This window comes from Protobothrops mucrosquamatus, unplaced genomic scaffold (assembly GCF_001527695.2).
Source record: "Protobothrops mucrosquamatus isolate PMUCROS unplaced genomic scaffold, P.Mucros_1.0 scaffold_263, whole genome shotgun sequence".
In the NCBI taxonomy this organism is placed as follows: Eukaryota; Metazoa; Chordata; class Lepidosauria; order Squamata; family Viperidae; genus Protobothrops; species Protobothrops mucrosquamatus.
The window spans coordinates 330,866-347,777 of record NW_015386339.1 but is presented as its reverse complement, the minus strand read 5'-3'; the positions used below and the strand labels follow the sequence as shown (position 1 = coordinate 347,777).

The window sequence follows — 16,912 nt, the reverse complement described above, 5'->3', positions numbered from 1 at the left end:
CAAACCTGGCCACGCCCTCATCAAACCCTAGGACCGCCCCTTTAGAGAACAGGAATGCAAGTAAAATTTGGGAGGGGCTATTTCCGGTGTGGGAGGGGCTATTTCCGGTGCGGCCGGCCCGGAAAAAGGTGCCGGAACGCGGTTCCGCCGCGTTCCGGCTGAAAAAAAGCCCTGCTTTCTTCTTCATTGTTGTTTTTCTGCTAATAATGTTGACCAGCAATTAATGTTGTTTCTGAAATGAGAAGTATCAACATATATTTGGCCTGTTGCCTTTGCTACTTTTTTTTAAACAAAGCATAGTGTGTAGGTGTGTTTGCTTTTCTATATTGCCTTCTGTTGCTTCATAGTGGCAGAAAATCAAGATGAAGTGAGACTTTCAGTTTAATTGTTCTTATTGATGACTGCTAGTCTATTCTTCATTCTTGTAAGGACCTACCTCAGCTAACCACCCAAGAAAGCAGAAGTCTTGAAACAGGCATTGTCTCAAAAGGAAACTTTTATTAGGGGTTAGTGACAGTAGGAAAGTCAAGGCGAGATCTGGAGAAAATCCCGCTTAAACGGTATAGTCAAATCAGCAATATTCCTCCTCCCACTAGAATCATAATGTCCATTTGAAATCCAGCCAATCCACAGGTGGCATGATATGTGGGTAACTGGCACAGTTGGCGCACATCTCAAGGTCTTCTCCAGTTTTGTTTCTCTGTAACCGTCTCCCTGATAAGGGAGACACATTCCTTTCTCAAGTGGATAGAGGCGGGAGAGGAAAGGTAGAAAGCGAAAGTTAATAACATCACAAGCAAATATCCCCCCTTCCCCCCAGCAGAATGGCAGACCCCAAAACAAGAGCACAAGAGTATATACGCAAGGAAAACAATAAGGATTTGGGGACCTGACAATTCTTTTATTTTATGATGCAGAACCTAGGCAAATCCTTTTTATATTACATGGCTAACCCTTTTATTTTAGTTGACCAACCATATTTCCCTTATTTTCCAGTTTAGATGTATCAGTAAAATAAATATAAGTGTACAGTGAAAGCAAATACATTCTGTTTGACTTTTTAAACTTTGCACTCTATTCAGTTAAATATATTTAGACCTGCATTTATTAGAACTGTATTGTTTGGTTCAGAGTAACAATGTATTACTCAATATCTTTGCTATTGTTTAAATCAGGGAAATAATTCACTTGGAATATTTTATTAAGGAAACTCCAGTGAACCAAATATCTTCATTGATTTATAGGCTGCATTTGCATTTTCTTCTTATAAGGCTTTGTGCTAGAATGAAAAATCTAATTCTTTTTTGCTAGTTCCGTATATATTATAGCATTCTTTTTCAACATGGTGAAGGCTCATGAAGCAATATACAAGTACTTAAGGAAATGATATAATGTGAAATATTAATTTTGATACAAAGTCCAGTTTGAATATCAAGTAAATCAACAGATTGTATTGGTACAACAGACTGTCAATGTGAGTAATAGATCGAGTGTTTAAAGGAATTATATAGCTAAATTTAATCTGATTGACATTATTCGGATATGTCACAATCTGACTTCTAAACCTCCCATTTTCCATTTGTTTTCTGTTTTGTATCAGAGCTCCCCAACTTGTGTCAAATGTATTGGCTTGTGATGACCATAATTTTCAGACAGCATCACAGCTGGCAAGATGCCAAGTTGGAATATTAGTTTTATTGATTAAGTGATTTAATTTGCTCAGATTTCTGTTCTGCCAGAAATCAGAAAGGTGAACATTTCCTACCTGTTTACAGTAAAGATGTTAAAAAATAACACCACAAGGAAATTATAATCAGTACTCTGCCCACTACATCACAAAAAAATGCACCCACATCTCAGGAGTACTGCAACAATCCATCCCACCTACTGTATGAAGTAGTCCTGAAGCACTAGATCTTCACCACTTTTCAAAAATATAGCATGGAAGGAAAAGTCATTAAAAATGAGGAAAGGTTTTAATCCCTGAGAAGGGTCAACCATAATGGCCCTCAAAAATGACAGAGTAATTCTTAATGTGTCATTTCTCCCTATTGAAATTGGATGAGCAGGTTTTTACCCACTATAGATCATCTCTAAGATACTGAAAGTCTAAGCATATTGGGCTTTAAAGGTAGCATCTGACACCTTACATTGTATCCTGAAGCAATCTGGCAAACAATGGAGTTTCCACATGGGGAAACTTAGGAGCATTCATAACAAAATAGACTGTTATATATGGAAACAACTGAAGCTTCAATGGCAACTTTCATATAAAGTGCATTGCAATAAACTAATCATGAATTGATAAAGACTGTCAGTGAAGCCTCCCATTGCAGAAATAGTTACAAGTGGCACCCAAGTCGGAACTGCACAAAAGTGCTATTGGCCAAAGGCTCTACCTGCATTTTATGGGTTAGCTCGTTTCCATTATTTCAAGAAATCTTGTATTTATCTTTTTTGTTTTCAGCATTTGATACATTTTACAATAGGAATGAATAAATTCTGAAATCTGGAATAGGATTATGTTAGCCTTGCAAGGTAATCTAGACAAATACGTCTATCTTTATTGTAAGGTTACATCAAAAGAATCGTGCAAGACTGAAAGTATTTCTCCCCTCTTTTCCTTTTACTGTCTGGAATATAAGGGGAGGTCCTTCCTAAAATGCTCCCTACAACCACGCTTTCAACTTTGAATATCATCCAGTGAGGAATTGGGCAGCCTTAAAAAACCAATAATCAAAAAAATATATTTAGAAAACTTGGAATAGCATGCATTAGTCTATATTCAAAATATATTCTCTAAATCAAAATGAAAAATGAAAGGAGTCTGTAAAATAAAATAAAAATGCTATTACTGAACAGTTAAGATTATGCAGTTGAGGCAAATGTTCTGCATTGCTCTGAACTAGTAACTTCAATGTAATTATCTATGGTAACATTATTAATAAAACTTATATAGATATAAATATATGAAGCTGACATCAGTTATAGAACCAACTCAATTTTTCAGAGATAAACTTCTCTAAAAGTTTTACTTTTCTATTACTCTACTTAAAAATTGAACAATTACTAATACTAAGGGCATTTGAATCTATGGAGCTTTTTCCATTATAATGAAGCATACTTTCAAATATTGCACTTTTTCTGTAGAATTTAAAAAAATAATATTTTTGTTTTTTCAATGTAATGTATGTATTGTGGCATGCCACAGATAGAAGAGTATCTAAGCATGTTTACTAATTAGTTTGAAAGTGCTAATATACTGTATAGTTTAACTGGAAAAATACATAATTATTAAAAATATGCATAACACATGTAGGTTTAACTATATATTTATATACTCAGTTTTCTATGCAGACTGTGTCTGGTAATTTCATTTATTTTTAGCAAGTTATAAGAACTTAAGAAAATACAGTCAAATTTTATTTTAATGGAATAAAATTACTGGGAAATCCTAAGAATGAGTAATGATTCATTCCTTCACAAGAGGACATAATCATACATTGATGCATTGTTTTTGACAATTTATGTCATTTAATTAATGATAAAAATCAGAGTGGTAAAATTGTCTAATGTTCAGGACATCCATTGGACTACGTTCCAGTGAAGCAAAATTTCATAATACATTCTTTGTATGATGATTGCTACTAATGAGCAGAAATCAGACTATACCTATCATATTATAACTTATTTACAATAAGATATATCGGTTTTAATTCTGTATGGGAATGACTTGCAGGCACTTCAGATTGATGTTTGAGTAGATTTAAATAGGAGTTGCTGGTAGAGATTATAATTGGTGTTATTTATTGCATAATCAAGAAGTTTTCTAATGGATACATTACAGCTTCATTAAGTCATGCTATTAAAATTTTTTCCCACGCCTTACTTTTGTAAGTTCACCAGATTTAGTTAATACCTTGCTGATTGACTTAATTTTCTGATATGAAATCATATCTGTTGAGCACATATCCTCAGCATTCTGCACTGATATTCTGGAAATATGTTTCCAACATGAAAAGTTATAGTGTGTGTGTGTGTTCCATAGGATTTTATACAAAATTTAACTAAAATTAGAATACTTAATTTTGAATTCAAAGCCAGACCTTGTATGTATGGTTAGCAGTCTTGTGCAATGATTGCATACATGAAATTAAATGTCTAATTTTATCTTTCTAAAGAATTAGATTAGAATTAATAATATCTATTCAATGTTTGATTTAGGTGCCTTCCTTATACCCTATGTCATTTTCTTCATTTGCTGTGGAATACCAGTGTTTTTCTTGGAAACTGCTTTGGGGCAGTTTACTAGTGAAGGAGGAATTACATGCTGGAGAAAAGTTTGCCCATTGTTTGAAGGTATACATCATATTCATTTTTCCTTGGTATAAGTATTCAAGTATTTTTTTTGTGCACACGCAGAAGCACCTTTATGACTATCAAAAATATTTTACAGGTAGTCTGAATTTTCAACATTCAAAAGAGAAAGAACACTTCAAATGTTGTTGCCCTTAAAGACAACAAAATATATAGTAGTTGCCTAATTGCCTTTGAATGCACAATGATCTCATGAATGCTCTTTGTGTTTACTCATATCATCTGAGTAATAAAAAATACAGCATAAGAATCTAAGATGTAAATTTAGAGATCACATTTGGACCATGAACTTGTTTCTTGGAAAAGTCATTTTCTCAGTTTTCTAGCCTATTTAGCATGGAAAGTTGAAATATTTGCTTGCCTTACAAATGAATGTTAGCCTAAAAATCCCATGCCAAACCTTAAAACGACTTGGAAAAAGTGATCATTTAAAGACTGATTTATTGTATTCTTAATTTGGAATGTGCCTATTTGCTAAATAGAAAAGGACCCAAAACCTCTTTCCTGGGTCCTTTAATCAACCTAATCTCCAATGCAGGTTTATTTTGGGGCGTTATTCTTTTCAGCTCCTGCCTTTCTTCCCAGTCTAGCCTGTAGCTTTTGGATTTCCTGATGGTCTTCTTTCCAAATACTAATTAGTTTCCTGCTTGCTTTTTTTCAGGGTCAGCTAGGCTCTTTCTTTCAGATAGCCCATTCTTCTACTGTACATTTAGATTGGGGAAATGTGTTTTAGAAACTAAAGTGTATCAAGTATGCATTGAGACTGTTTTCTATCTAAACTCATGCTTTTGCTTTCATTTATAGCTTTAAAAAGTATCTTTCCATGTTTTTCAGGGATTGGATACGCCACCCAGGTTATTGAAGCACATTTGAATGTTTACTATATCATCATTTTAGCATGGGCTATTTTTTATCTATTTAACTGCTTCACAATGGAGCTTCCCTGGGCAAGCTGTGGTCATGAGTGGAACACAGGTACTAGCACAAAAGTGTGATAATGTAAATAATAGCAATATTTATAATTTACTAAATGGTTCACCACGGCCAGATGTTCAACCTGGATTTGGCATTTTTGTCTGCCTCTTGAATCCTTCCAGGCAGATGTGGATGTTTGATGGTATTACAGATATTGTTGCAGGATGTAAGCTGTTCTGAGTGAAGCCACCTTTTGCAATTGACGGATGGTGAATTTGTCAATGCTGCTGCTGCTGATGTGTATGTCATCCAACTCCTGACTTTTATTTCCATAAAAACACTGAAAAAACAGGGACATAGGTAATCATACCAAACAGTTAATTGTTTTATGAAATTTTCAAACAGCATATAAACTAAATGTAGACACTGTTAATGTTCATTTGTGATTAAACAGTATGTTGTATTGTTCTTTTACCATTTAAACACTGAGTTTTGAAGATTAAAAGGCTTATTGATACATAATATCTCCGAATTTTATTCATTTAACACATCTTCCAACTCGTTGTGAACATCTTAAATTCTGAAAAAAAACAACTATAAAGCAGCCCTTACATATGATAATAATTCAACAATACATTTAAATTATTAAAGAACAACACCCGCCTATCCCAGGTCCTGGGAAAGGACTCAGTTGGTGGACAAAAAGGCCAAATTCAGTCTAAACATCTGGATGACTCTGCAACCAAACTTGTATGCTGCATTCTCAATGACTCTAGTCTACATGGTACATGTATTCATTTTTAAATACATTATCCACATCATTACACTAAATCAGGGGTCTTCAAACTTGGTCCTTTTATGACTTATGGATTTCAACTCCCAGAATTCCTCACCAGCTGACTGAGGAATTCTGGGACTTGAAGTCCACAAGTCATAAAAGGGCCAAGTTTGAAGATCCCTGCACTAAATGAACACTGCATAAAGCATGAAGACCAGACAAGATCTTTTTTTCTTCTATAATGAACATTAATTCTTAATAAGATATTATTGCTGTAGACTCTTCTGAGATTGTTGATGTTTATTTTCTGTGTGGGTGTCTGTGTAGGCTGAACTGCCCAGAATTGCTGGGAGCAGATATAGACAGACAGACAGACAGACAGACAGACAGACAGACAGACAGACAGACAGACAGACACAGTAGATGATAGAGAGGCACACAGACACAGATACTGGACAGACAAGATAGGTAGGTAGGTAGGTAGGTAGGTAGGTAGGTAGGTAGGTAGGTAGATAGATAGATAGATAGATAGATAGATAGATAGATAGATAGATAGATAGATAGATAGATAGATAGATAGATAGAGTTATTACTATGCCTCTTTGCTTCTGTAAGAAACAATACACACTCCTTGACCAAACTTGATTTCTCTTATCATTTACATCTCATTTCAGATAGTCAAATAATCTTCTTAAAAATTATTATTATTTTCAGAGTTAAAACATTAATTTCATCATGGTTGCAATCTAACAAAATTACAAATGGTATTTATTCTACATTATATTTATGTTGATTAATTATATTATTTTAATTAATTTAAAACTGTTTAAATCGGAGTGGAATAGCAGAGAATTTGGAAAAAGCAACATGAAATTAAAATGTATTTCATCTCATCTCTGTAACAATTTAATTTTATTAAGAACTGGAATTTTCTATCACCATTATTGTATTATTAAGTAGCTCTGGAGTTTTGATCAGTTCTATAGTGTTCAACTAAATCCAAGAGTTTTCATGGACTTCAGTAATTTTGGGCATATATTTCAGAAATCTTATCTAATATTCTATAATATCCAGCTAGAACATATATCGATTCACCTATGAAGAAAAGTTTTGATTTCTTTCTCCAATTTCTGGAACATCGGCTTTACCAGTATGAGTATGCTACTTTCTCCTTTAACAGATTAAAGCTTTTAGCTTGCTGTTTATAGCAGATGATTCTCAAGCCAGTAATATGCATTGGGAATTAAATTGTAATCACTTGAATTGCAAAGCATTTAATTCCCTAATTGTCACTTGTAAAGTCTGTTTCTATTCTTAGAAATTTTTAGTCTTATATTTCCATTGGACAAAGAGAAAATATGGAAAGAATAGGATAATGGGAATTAATTACTAAAGCACATGAACGAACCTTTTTTTGAAAACTTTACCTCCATAAATAAACAAAAATTAAGACAAATGTTATATAATATTTTTGTTCTATTATAGAACATTGTGTGGAATTTCAGAAACTTAATATGAGCAATTGCACTCAACAATATTTGAAGAATGCTACTTCTCCAGTCATGGAATTTTGGGAGTAAGTATTAATACAATTTTATTTTAATTGAAAAGACATTGAAAAGAAACAAATAAGAATAAGTAAATATCAGTTTCTGCCAATGGAAGTATTTTAAGCGAAAGTGGTTTTCATGTATTCACCCAGGTAAATTAAGACAATTTCCCCATGATAATATGAACTAAATAATAATCACTGTTCCTCCTAGTGCTATTATCTAATAATATTAATTATTTTAATAATAGTTACTATAAGCTAAATCTCAGAGTTTCGTTTCAAAATTCTATGTGAAAACACTTTCCAACATTACATATTCCATGGGAATAGTGCCAGATACACATTTAATCCCAGCCAGTTGTTACCCAGATGATTTTGTCTTCAGTTCAGAAGCTAGATAGAGAGAACAACAAGGAATTTGGTGTTGTAGGCTATACTAGGATGTTAAATATGTCCTGGAACAGGGGTCCCTAACCCCCGGTCGGTGGATGAGCATCAGTGTGCAGCATGCCAACAAACAAGCAAAGCCCCATCCGTGGGATGCAGATAGCATGCAAAACCACGCCCCCTCTGGTCCATGGAAAAACCTTTCTCCCTGGTACCCAAAAGGTTGGGGGCCACTGTCTTGGAAGACGGCAAAAGCAAACTACTTTAACAGTATTGCCAAGAAAATGTCATAACTGTGTTCATGTAGGAACACACCGAACAGAAAAATAGAATCTCAGATAAGAAATAAAACAATTGAATACATGTACTGTATATAACTTTCATATTTTTGGAGACAATTATTTTTAATGAGACAGCAATTAGCTCTTTATCAGTGATAGTGATAGTCAATTGTTTCTTTTGACTGAGTAAGCTGAAAGTTTGCATATGGGTTTCTTTATATAATTACGGCTTTTCTTCTGATAATATTTATAACCAAAGACATTGTTAGTTATTCTGAGATATATACTGTAAGTATACCAATGTTTGAACAAACACATCACATTTGTGCTTTATTTTTAAAAGATAAAATCTGTTTTCAGTTAAAATCCTTTGATACTGGGGTCATCCTTCTAAGCACCGTAAGGTATATTGCAGCTTTCCCTCTGACATCAGAGGGATGTCTGTCCCTTCTCTCAGGCACAATGGAGTACAGGAGGAACAGGAATACGCCAGGGGAGAGAGTGAATTTGCAGGTTACATAATCTGCTAAAGCACAGATATAGATATATCTCCTGTCTTATATGTTGGCTTGTATTAATCTTTTCAACCTACCGAATCAAGTCACAGAGATTTGTGGTAAGAAAATGTAAAGGGAAAAATAGCATAAGATGCCATTATCCTGCTGGCCCAAGCTTATTCCCATAGCAGTAATAATGATTACTATGTTGGGGGCTTAATTAAATACTGTACAACTGATAGTACATCCAGTATGTTTATCATAGCCTTCCCGACTGACATGTTTAGACTGTTCTGCCAGTCTTATTGGAAGCAAGATTTACATTAGTTACTATTTTCTTGTGTCATTAGTTTAAATGGGGCTTAAACACTACAGCTAGTTTTAAGTGGACTCGTTTAATATTTTGTGATGCATTATTGATATTATGGTCAAGTGTTATCTGAGGTAATACCACCCAGGCAGGATACCCAATTCTTGAATCTCAGTGCAGAAGTTTCATTACCTATCCATTTACAAATGCCATATTCATTTTGAAGGTACAAGGGTAGAAAAGAATGAGAAATTCGAGAGGCTGGCGTGCAGGGGATGCTTTAGTTGGTTCATTATTTTAATTTTATCTTAAAGTAGTTAGAAAGGATAGGCTCTTGTTATACCTTGGGTAACTGTTTGAAAATAAATTGTATAATTTTATTAATTTTAAAAGTATTTCCTACCTTTTTGCATTGAGCTCTCATTAGTTCTGTATCACTACATGTACGCATAGCTCCCAGCATGCAAATAGACTAGTTTTATAAATTGAAATTATGACATATGGGCACACAAATAGTTTCACATGAAGCAACAAAGTTGCGACATGTCTTACACTGCTCAGCACTAATCTTGTGAAATTAGCATGGGATGAGCTTTTGGAGACTCTCATTTCTCTCATTTCTCATTATCTATGGATATTGCTTCACTTTATTAATTGTAAAGCTGCAATATTAGTACTTCAACAATTAGTACCTATATGCAGCTAACCTTTAACAAAGCCTTTTTGATAAGTTAGAAGCTTTGTTCCATTTAGTTTTGTTTTGGTTCAAGGTGGATGCTACTTCTAAACATATTTATTTTACTTTTGCTTAATTTCATATTAGTGATTTAATATTTTCTGTAGGTTTGTATTTCTGTTTTTCCCTGGTGGGTTAAACAAATTCTTATAAAAGCATGCTGTGATCTTTCACCGTGACACGTTTAAATTGTTGGAAGAAGAAAACACAAGTGTTTTGTTTATGTATGGTTTATATCAGACATTCTTTCATCGTATATTTGCATTTAACCACATTGCTGGATTTTTGTTCAATGCAATGTCTAGAATGGGCCCTTTGCCTTATTGTTTTCAGACCATGACACTGCAGAGTTTATGAGCTTTTACCTGCAATTCTTACAGTAGGCATTTTTTTAGAATCATCCGTTCTTTTCTCCTTCCCTCCATGGCTAAATATTTTCCTAGAAGTTTTTCTAGCACAGCTGTGCTTACTACTAATGGATTAATGCAATTATTACTTCTGAGATGTGTTAAAGTGTTTTCCCTGAATAGTTACAATTTGATCAAAATGTTTTTATTAGCCATGTGTTCTGGAGGTTCCACCTCCTGGAATAAGAACAGTAATTATTCAGTCCTATCATAATATTTGGGCAATACTTCTAATACAAGACAATAATTATTGTAAGTTAATTTCTTTGTTGTCTGTACAATTTATTTGCTCTGAATTACTAGCCTGTGAAATCTAAATCCACATGTGGTGGATCCCAAACTCTGTCTCATGACCAAGGATTTACAGTATGTGTATGAACTACAGCAACCTTTTTAAAAAATGGTTAATGAGAAGGACTACCTTCAATTTTAGGAAGTGTTAAATAGCTTATCTGGGAAGCCTCTGTTTCTCTCATCAGTCATACTATAATCGATATTATTATTCCTTTACTTTGAAAATTATATGCATATCTATAAATAAGTTTAGAATATGGGCCTCTGTACTAAGATGATGCCCATCATCTTAAAAGAGGAATGTCAGAAAGGGAGATATTAGCTACCTATAATTCTTTAATATTGTCCTTGTTAATGAATGCTATGCTATTTTCAGAAATATATTCATAGTTAGAAGAGCATATTCTTTGAAGGCTTGCAGAATGAAAATAATTATAGGTTCAACTGAACAATATAAAAATAGTTCATTTAAGTAGCTTCTCTTAGATGAACAGAATTTTCTTTTTTAGTTATCTTAACATTTTATGAATTTGTGTTGTGTGGATTAACATTTACATTACTGACTTGAAAACTTCTTTTCATTTGAACTCTGGTTCAGTAAATTGGAGAAAATGGAAGTAGAAATTTAAATGGGCACAAAAGGTGATGTTGATAATGGACATTTTTAGCTGAAAAAGCATAATTTTGGAACTATCTAAATATTTGAGGTCAGATTTACAATAGAATGAGTGAATTTGGTCCTGGCATTGCTAACCCCCCCTATTTTTGATACCATAGGACTATAATTAAAATATTGCTAGGGACTTAACAGTTGGTTATATCAAAGCTGCATCTGCATTTCATTTGAAGTGATTTCAACCACAAATACTATCAGGTTGGTTTTCTACACTTGAAACACTGTGAAGGAAGAAACAACAAAAGATAAATTACCATGACTTCTAGCTTTGTTGGTCATGTAATGCTTTTATTATAAAAATATTAAATGTCTTTAATAACAGTCAACCTTAGTTGTGAATGAAAGTGCAAAAAAATTAAAATGAATAAGAACTCCAGCTTCAGTTGCAATAAAGTCCTACATTTTTATAAAAATGGTGTCTACAGAAAGTGTGAGGTGTCCTTGGTGCTCTCTGAGCTTGGTTGATATATCTGTGAGGTGTCCTTGGTGCTCTCTGAGCTTGGTTGTTTTCTTGCAGATGTTTCATTACCCAAAGTAGGTAACATCACCCATGCATTTCATGCTTTCATGAATGTAACAGTGTTATTTGATGAGCAATCTAATTCCTCAGCTATGGCAAATATCAGTAAAAAATTATGAGGATTTCAGAATGGCTGAGGGAACTCTGACAGCCTAGAAAACTTTAGCATGGAGTTCCATTAATTAATCCCATTAATTACTTACAGCAGGTAAGATGACTGAAGTATAATCTTTGCTATCTACACTGAAATGCCTCTAAGTCAGTGGTTCTCAACCTGTGGGTCGGGACCCCATTTGGGGTCGATCGACCATTTCACGGGGGTCGCCAAGCAAGGCTGTCCGCCATTTTTTTTGTCCGCCATTTTTTTCCCCTTTTCCGGCGGGTGCCTTACCTCCCTTGGGCTGGGCCAGCTGGTGGTCGGCCTGCTCCGTCTCTGCCGCTTGCCAGCTACGCCTCAGCCGGCGCAGGGGGCGGAACCACGCATGCGCGGCGCTCCCGGGCAGGGAAAGTCCTCGACTTACGACCAGTTGGGTATTCCTCAACTTACGACCGGTTTAGTCCTCGACTTATGACTGGTTTAGTCCTCGACTTACAACCGGTTGGGGTCGCAGCATTAAAAAGGTTGAGAACCACTGCTCTAAGTCATGCTTATGAGACTATCAGGATGAAAATTATGCATTATCATAGTTTAGATATGCTTCAAATGTTTATAACAAGAAAGGGGGTTTTCTATCGTGAGTGTGCAGTTGAGGATACCCATTGGTGTATTTTTTTTAATGGTTCTGCTTTAAGATTTTTAGCATGATTTAGAAATGCAGCTTACTGCCTCTTAGAAAAGAATTTGGATAAACAAAAGTGACCTGGTGATAAAGTTATTTCTGTCTCAAGAATGTCTTTTGTTGGTTAGGTAGCCAGTGCTTTTTTTCTAAAAAAAAAAAAAAAAAAAAGGTGCCGGAACTCACACACGTCATACAACCCACCTTGCCTACTCTATAAGGTTCCATCCAAAAAAGGTGCCGGAACTCCGTTCTGGGCGTTCTATGAGAAAAAAAGCCCTGTAGGTAGCAACTTAGGCCTCATCTTAAAAAAGACTTCATTCACCAGAGAAGGTAACATATTCTTTATGTTTTCAAGTAAAGCTAGTGAGAAAATACTTTGTTTTCCTTTTTGGTCAAAGGAATAAGCCTATATTTTGTAGAAGGAAAAGTTTAAGAAAAAAAGTCTTGAAGTCAAAAAGTGTTTTTCCTGTTCCATTCAGGGTGCAAATAACTGCAGGAGAAGCACTATTACTAATTCTACATTCCTATAAAAAGTCATTAACAAGCTTAGGCCTGATCTTGTCACACTTAGCTATCACACACTCATTGTTTTCCTCTCTGGACTATAGGCCTTTCCTTGTGTTCCATTCGAAGAACAGGGTAATGTGCCAGACTGGGTGAATTGTGTTCATGGAAAGCTGTGTGAAAATATTTGTTCATTCGGATATGTCCAGGTTTTTTCTCTGTGACTTTGCCTGATTTTATTTGAAAAGATTGAACAGGGCTTGAACAATTAACTTCATTTCATGACTTTTTACAAAATCAGGATTTTGATTTATAAAGACATCAATAGAACAGAATTCAAATAGAAATTTCTGTCATCTTTTCCAACAATGGGCTGTAAAAATGATCATTTACCAATAAAATGTTCAAATATTTTCTGTATTTCCAAATAATTTGAGAAAAAAAAATACTTCTTAAGACATTTATTGCAAGCGTTTTAATCTGGAGTGCATATACCGAAATCATTTTTTCCTTTTTCATATTTCTGAAATATTTTTTCTATTTGTATTTTTGTATTATTTCTGCTTTATAATCCTAAATGATACATATATATATATATATAACAATATGGAAGTATTATTCTTTATAGCATGTTAAAAAGTTAAAAATTATAAGCCTTTAAAAATTTAAATTGTTATAGCAATAGCAATAGCTCTTAGACTTACATACGGCTTCAAAATGCTTTACAGCCCTCTCTAAGCGGTTTATAGAGTCAGCGCATTGCCCCCAACAATCTGGGTCCTCATTTTACTGACCTCGGAAGGATGGAAGGCTGAGTCAACCTTGAGCCGATGAGAATCGAACTGCTGGCAACCGGCAGTCAGCAGTAGTAGCATTCAGTAGTGCATTCTAGCCACTGCATCACCATGGCTCTTATAATTAACATTTATAACATATAACAAATGTTATAATTAACATTTATTACTGTTTACAAAATGAAAATGGAGAGAAATGTTAGGAAGATATGAAATTCCTTTCTCCTTCCTTTCTAATATTCTCTTTTATTTTCATGTTCTTGGAAGATCATGGATGTTCTTTATATTGCTCTGGAGAGTGCAGAGATTTACTAAATTTATAAAAGTAACAGGATTTCTTAGTTTTCATGATTGAAAAGTGAATTTTCATGGTTGGAATTTCTTATAGTTTCATGGTTGGAGTGGAAAAAATCAATTCTATTTCTGTTTAACTAGTGTCTATATTAGATGTCTATAATTGGAGTTTGAGGTCATAAGGGCATCACTTCCATCATGGTAGCATGAGATGCATAATGCTTTGGATATACAGTAGTGGCCAAAATTGTGGAAACCTTTTGGGAAAAGTGTATTTTTGAGGTTTGATGGCTAATAATACCACTTTTTTTGGAGTAGTACCATAAAATTATATATTAATGGAAAGATAATTTAATCAAGAATGTAATGCAACAAAATTTGTTCAGTTATATGTACTGTATTCTATGAAAAGTTATAGCCAAATAACCAGAAAAAGAAAGCACAACTTGCTTAGGTTGATATCAGGTAGCTTTCCTTCATCTGATTGTAGCCAATGAGCATGAGTGTTTAGAGAGCCAATCAGGTGTCATCTTGTTTTGGCAATAAGCCAATCAGATCAGAATAGGATTCAGTTATTGATGTCATGTATTGAAGCTGAGAGGAGGTCATTTGTCAGTGTGTTATGTGATCGCTATCAAGTTGGGTTTTTTGTGTTCTTTCATTTAGTGAGCTTGTAAAATGTAATAAAATTAAAGTAATAGTGCAAAGAGTTGACTGGTTGCCCAGAAAGCGATGCAAAATAGTATTATTAAGTGAACAAGGCTACAGTTATAAATAAATTAGAAGAAAAATTGGTGGAAACTTAACCAAAGGTGGCATTTCTACTGTACACTTTTCCCAAAAGGTTTCCACAATTTTGGCCACTACTGTAGAAGAGATTGTGATATGAGGAATTACCCTACTGTTGAAATTGTACTTGTAATACAACAGGATCTTCTTTCAAAATGACAGAAATCAAATTAATTTTGTATTTCAAATGGTTTTTATTCATTTATTTTAGTCAACTAGAGCAGTGTTCCCCAATCTTTCTGGGTTGGCAGCCCAGTGCAGGGAGGGGGAGGAAGGAAGAGGAGATGGTTTTGTGTTAGGGGCTGTGAGCACTGGTGCTTGCCGCTCACACAAGTTGGACTGGGCATGTGCATACACATACATGGGCTAGCCAACCACTCATGTAGCTCAGTTGTCAATAGGCCATGGTCTGATAGTGGGTCACAGCCCAAAGGTTGGAGACCCCTGAACTAGAGTACTAAACTGACCTTATACTTTAGGTAACTTTTGTTTCTAATTTATGACAAAAAAAATATGCCCCCACATTTCCCCCACCCCAAGGAAAATGACAGGACCTTTTAGAGCTAGAAAATGAGTGACAATTTTCATGGTTGAAGATACATAGTAGATAATTGAAAAATTATAAGAAAACATTTTAATATAATGCTGTTATCTTGATTATTTTATTTAGTACCAAATATAATGTCAATAGAAACTAATTTATAACTCACAATAAATTATTTAACGGGAGAGATATTATTAAGCTTTGTTCAGCATGTCACTAAAAATGATTGCTGCTTGGAACATTGCTCCCTCCAGCTATTTCATTTGTAACAAATTTGACCAGTTAATTTGTTATTCTACCTCTAGCTAGGATTCTCAGATTGGTTCTGGGCCAGAATTATTATGTGTTTTAGCTACAGTAGAAGCAGATCAACTAGACCAGGGGTAGGCAACCTTGGCTCTTTCATGACTCATGGACTTCAACTCCCAGAATTCCTGAATTCAGAATTCCTGAAACATGCTCTTGGAGGATCTCTGGTGGTAGCAGGATGGGGGCAGTACCTGCATCCCTGCTCTTCTTGACTTTTCAGCAGCATTTGATACCATCAATCATGGTATTCTTTTGATTCAGCTCATAGAGTTGGGGATAGGCAGTATGATGCTACCGGTTTTCCTCTTTCCTCCAGGGCCAATTTCATTTGGTGTTGGTAGGAGAGGAAAGATCTCCTACACATGGTTGCTATTGTGTAGGGTGCCTCAGGGTTCAGTTCTCTCTCCTCTGCTATTTAACATCCACATGAAACCTCTGGGTGAGGTGATTTGATGAGATACTATCCATATGCAGATGATATTCAACTATATATTTCCATGTCTATTGAGTGAAGCCACAGATGTCCTATCCTAGTGTTTGGAAGCTGAAGGCCTAGATGGGGTACAATGGGCTCTGACTCAATCCAAACAAGACAGAATGGCTTTAGATATTTAGACTGTCTGGGAACAATGTTCTTCCATTTCTGGTACTAAATAAGGTAAAACCGTTCCAGGCAGGCCCAGTGAACAATTTGTCTATGGAGATTCTCAGTCAGCCATGTCATGGTTGTCCCAAAGATGTTTTTTCAAGAGGCAACTGGATTTTCTTATTTTTCTTTGAAGACATTTCACTTCTTTGAAGAAGCTTCTTCAGCTCTGACTAGTGGGGAATGGAAGGATTTATATTCCTTGCAGACAATTGCTCATTTGCATCCAAGTGTCCACAATGACTCTCTAAAAGAATGCAGATGACCAGCTGTCTGCAAGGAATATAAATTCTTCCATTCCCCACCATCCAGTCAGAACTAAAGAAGCTTCTTGGATAAGAAGTGAAACATCTTCAAAGAAAAACAAGGTGATTTGCCTCTTGAAAAATCACCTTTAGGACAACCATGACCTGGGTGACTGAGAATCTCCATAGACATTTTGGACTTGTGGCTTCTACTTGGAGAACTAGTAGCAGCTTTGGCTAGGAGGGCCTTTGCACACCTTCAGGTAATGGGTTAGTTC

The 16,912-nt window shown here is 35.0% G+C and overlaps 1 protein-coding gene across 1 annotated transcript in view; it reads left to right on the top strand.

Moving 5' to 3' along the window:
* LOC107302474 (sodium- and chloride-dependent GABA transporter 3) overlaps positions 1–16,912 on the top strand; it is a 96,369-nt gene that overhangs the window by 3,549 nt on the left and 75,908 nt on the right. Inside the window, exons 2-4 of the mRNA XM_015831581.1 lie at positions 4,225–4,359; positions 5,212–5,352; positions 7,556–7,646. Coding sequence (XP_015687067.1) covers positions 4,225–4,359; positions 5,212–5,352; positions 7,556–7,646 — 367 coding nt within the window. The remainder of the gene's footprint in view (positions 1–4,224; positions 4,360–5,211; positions 5,353–7,555; positions 7,647–16,912) is intronic.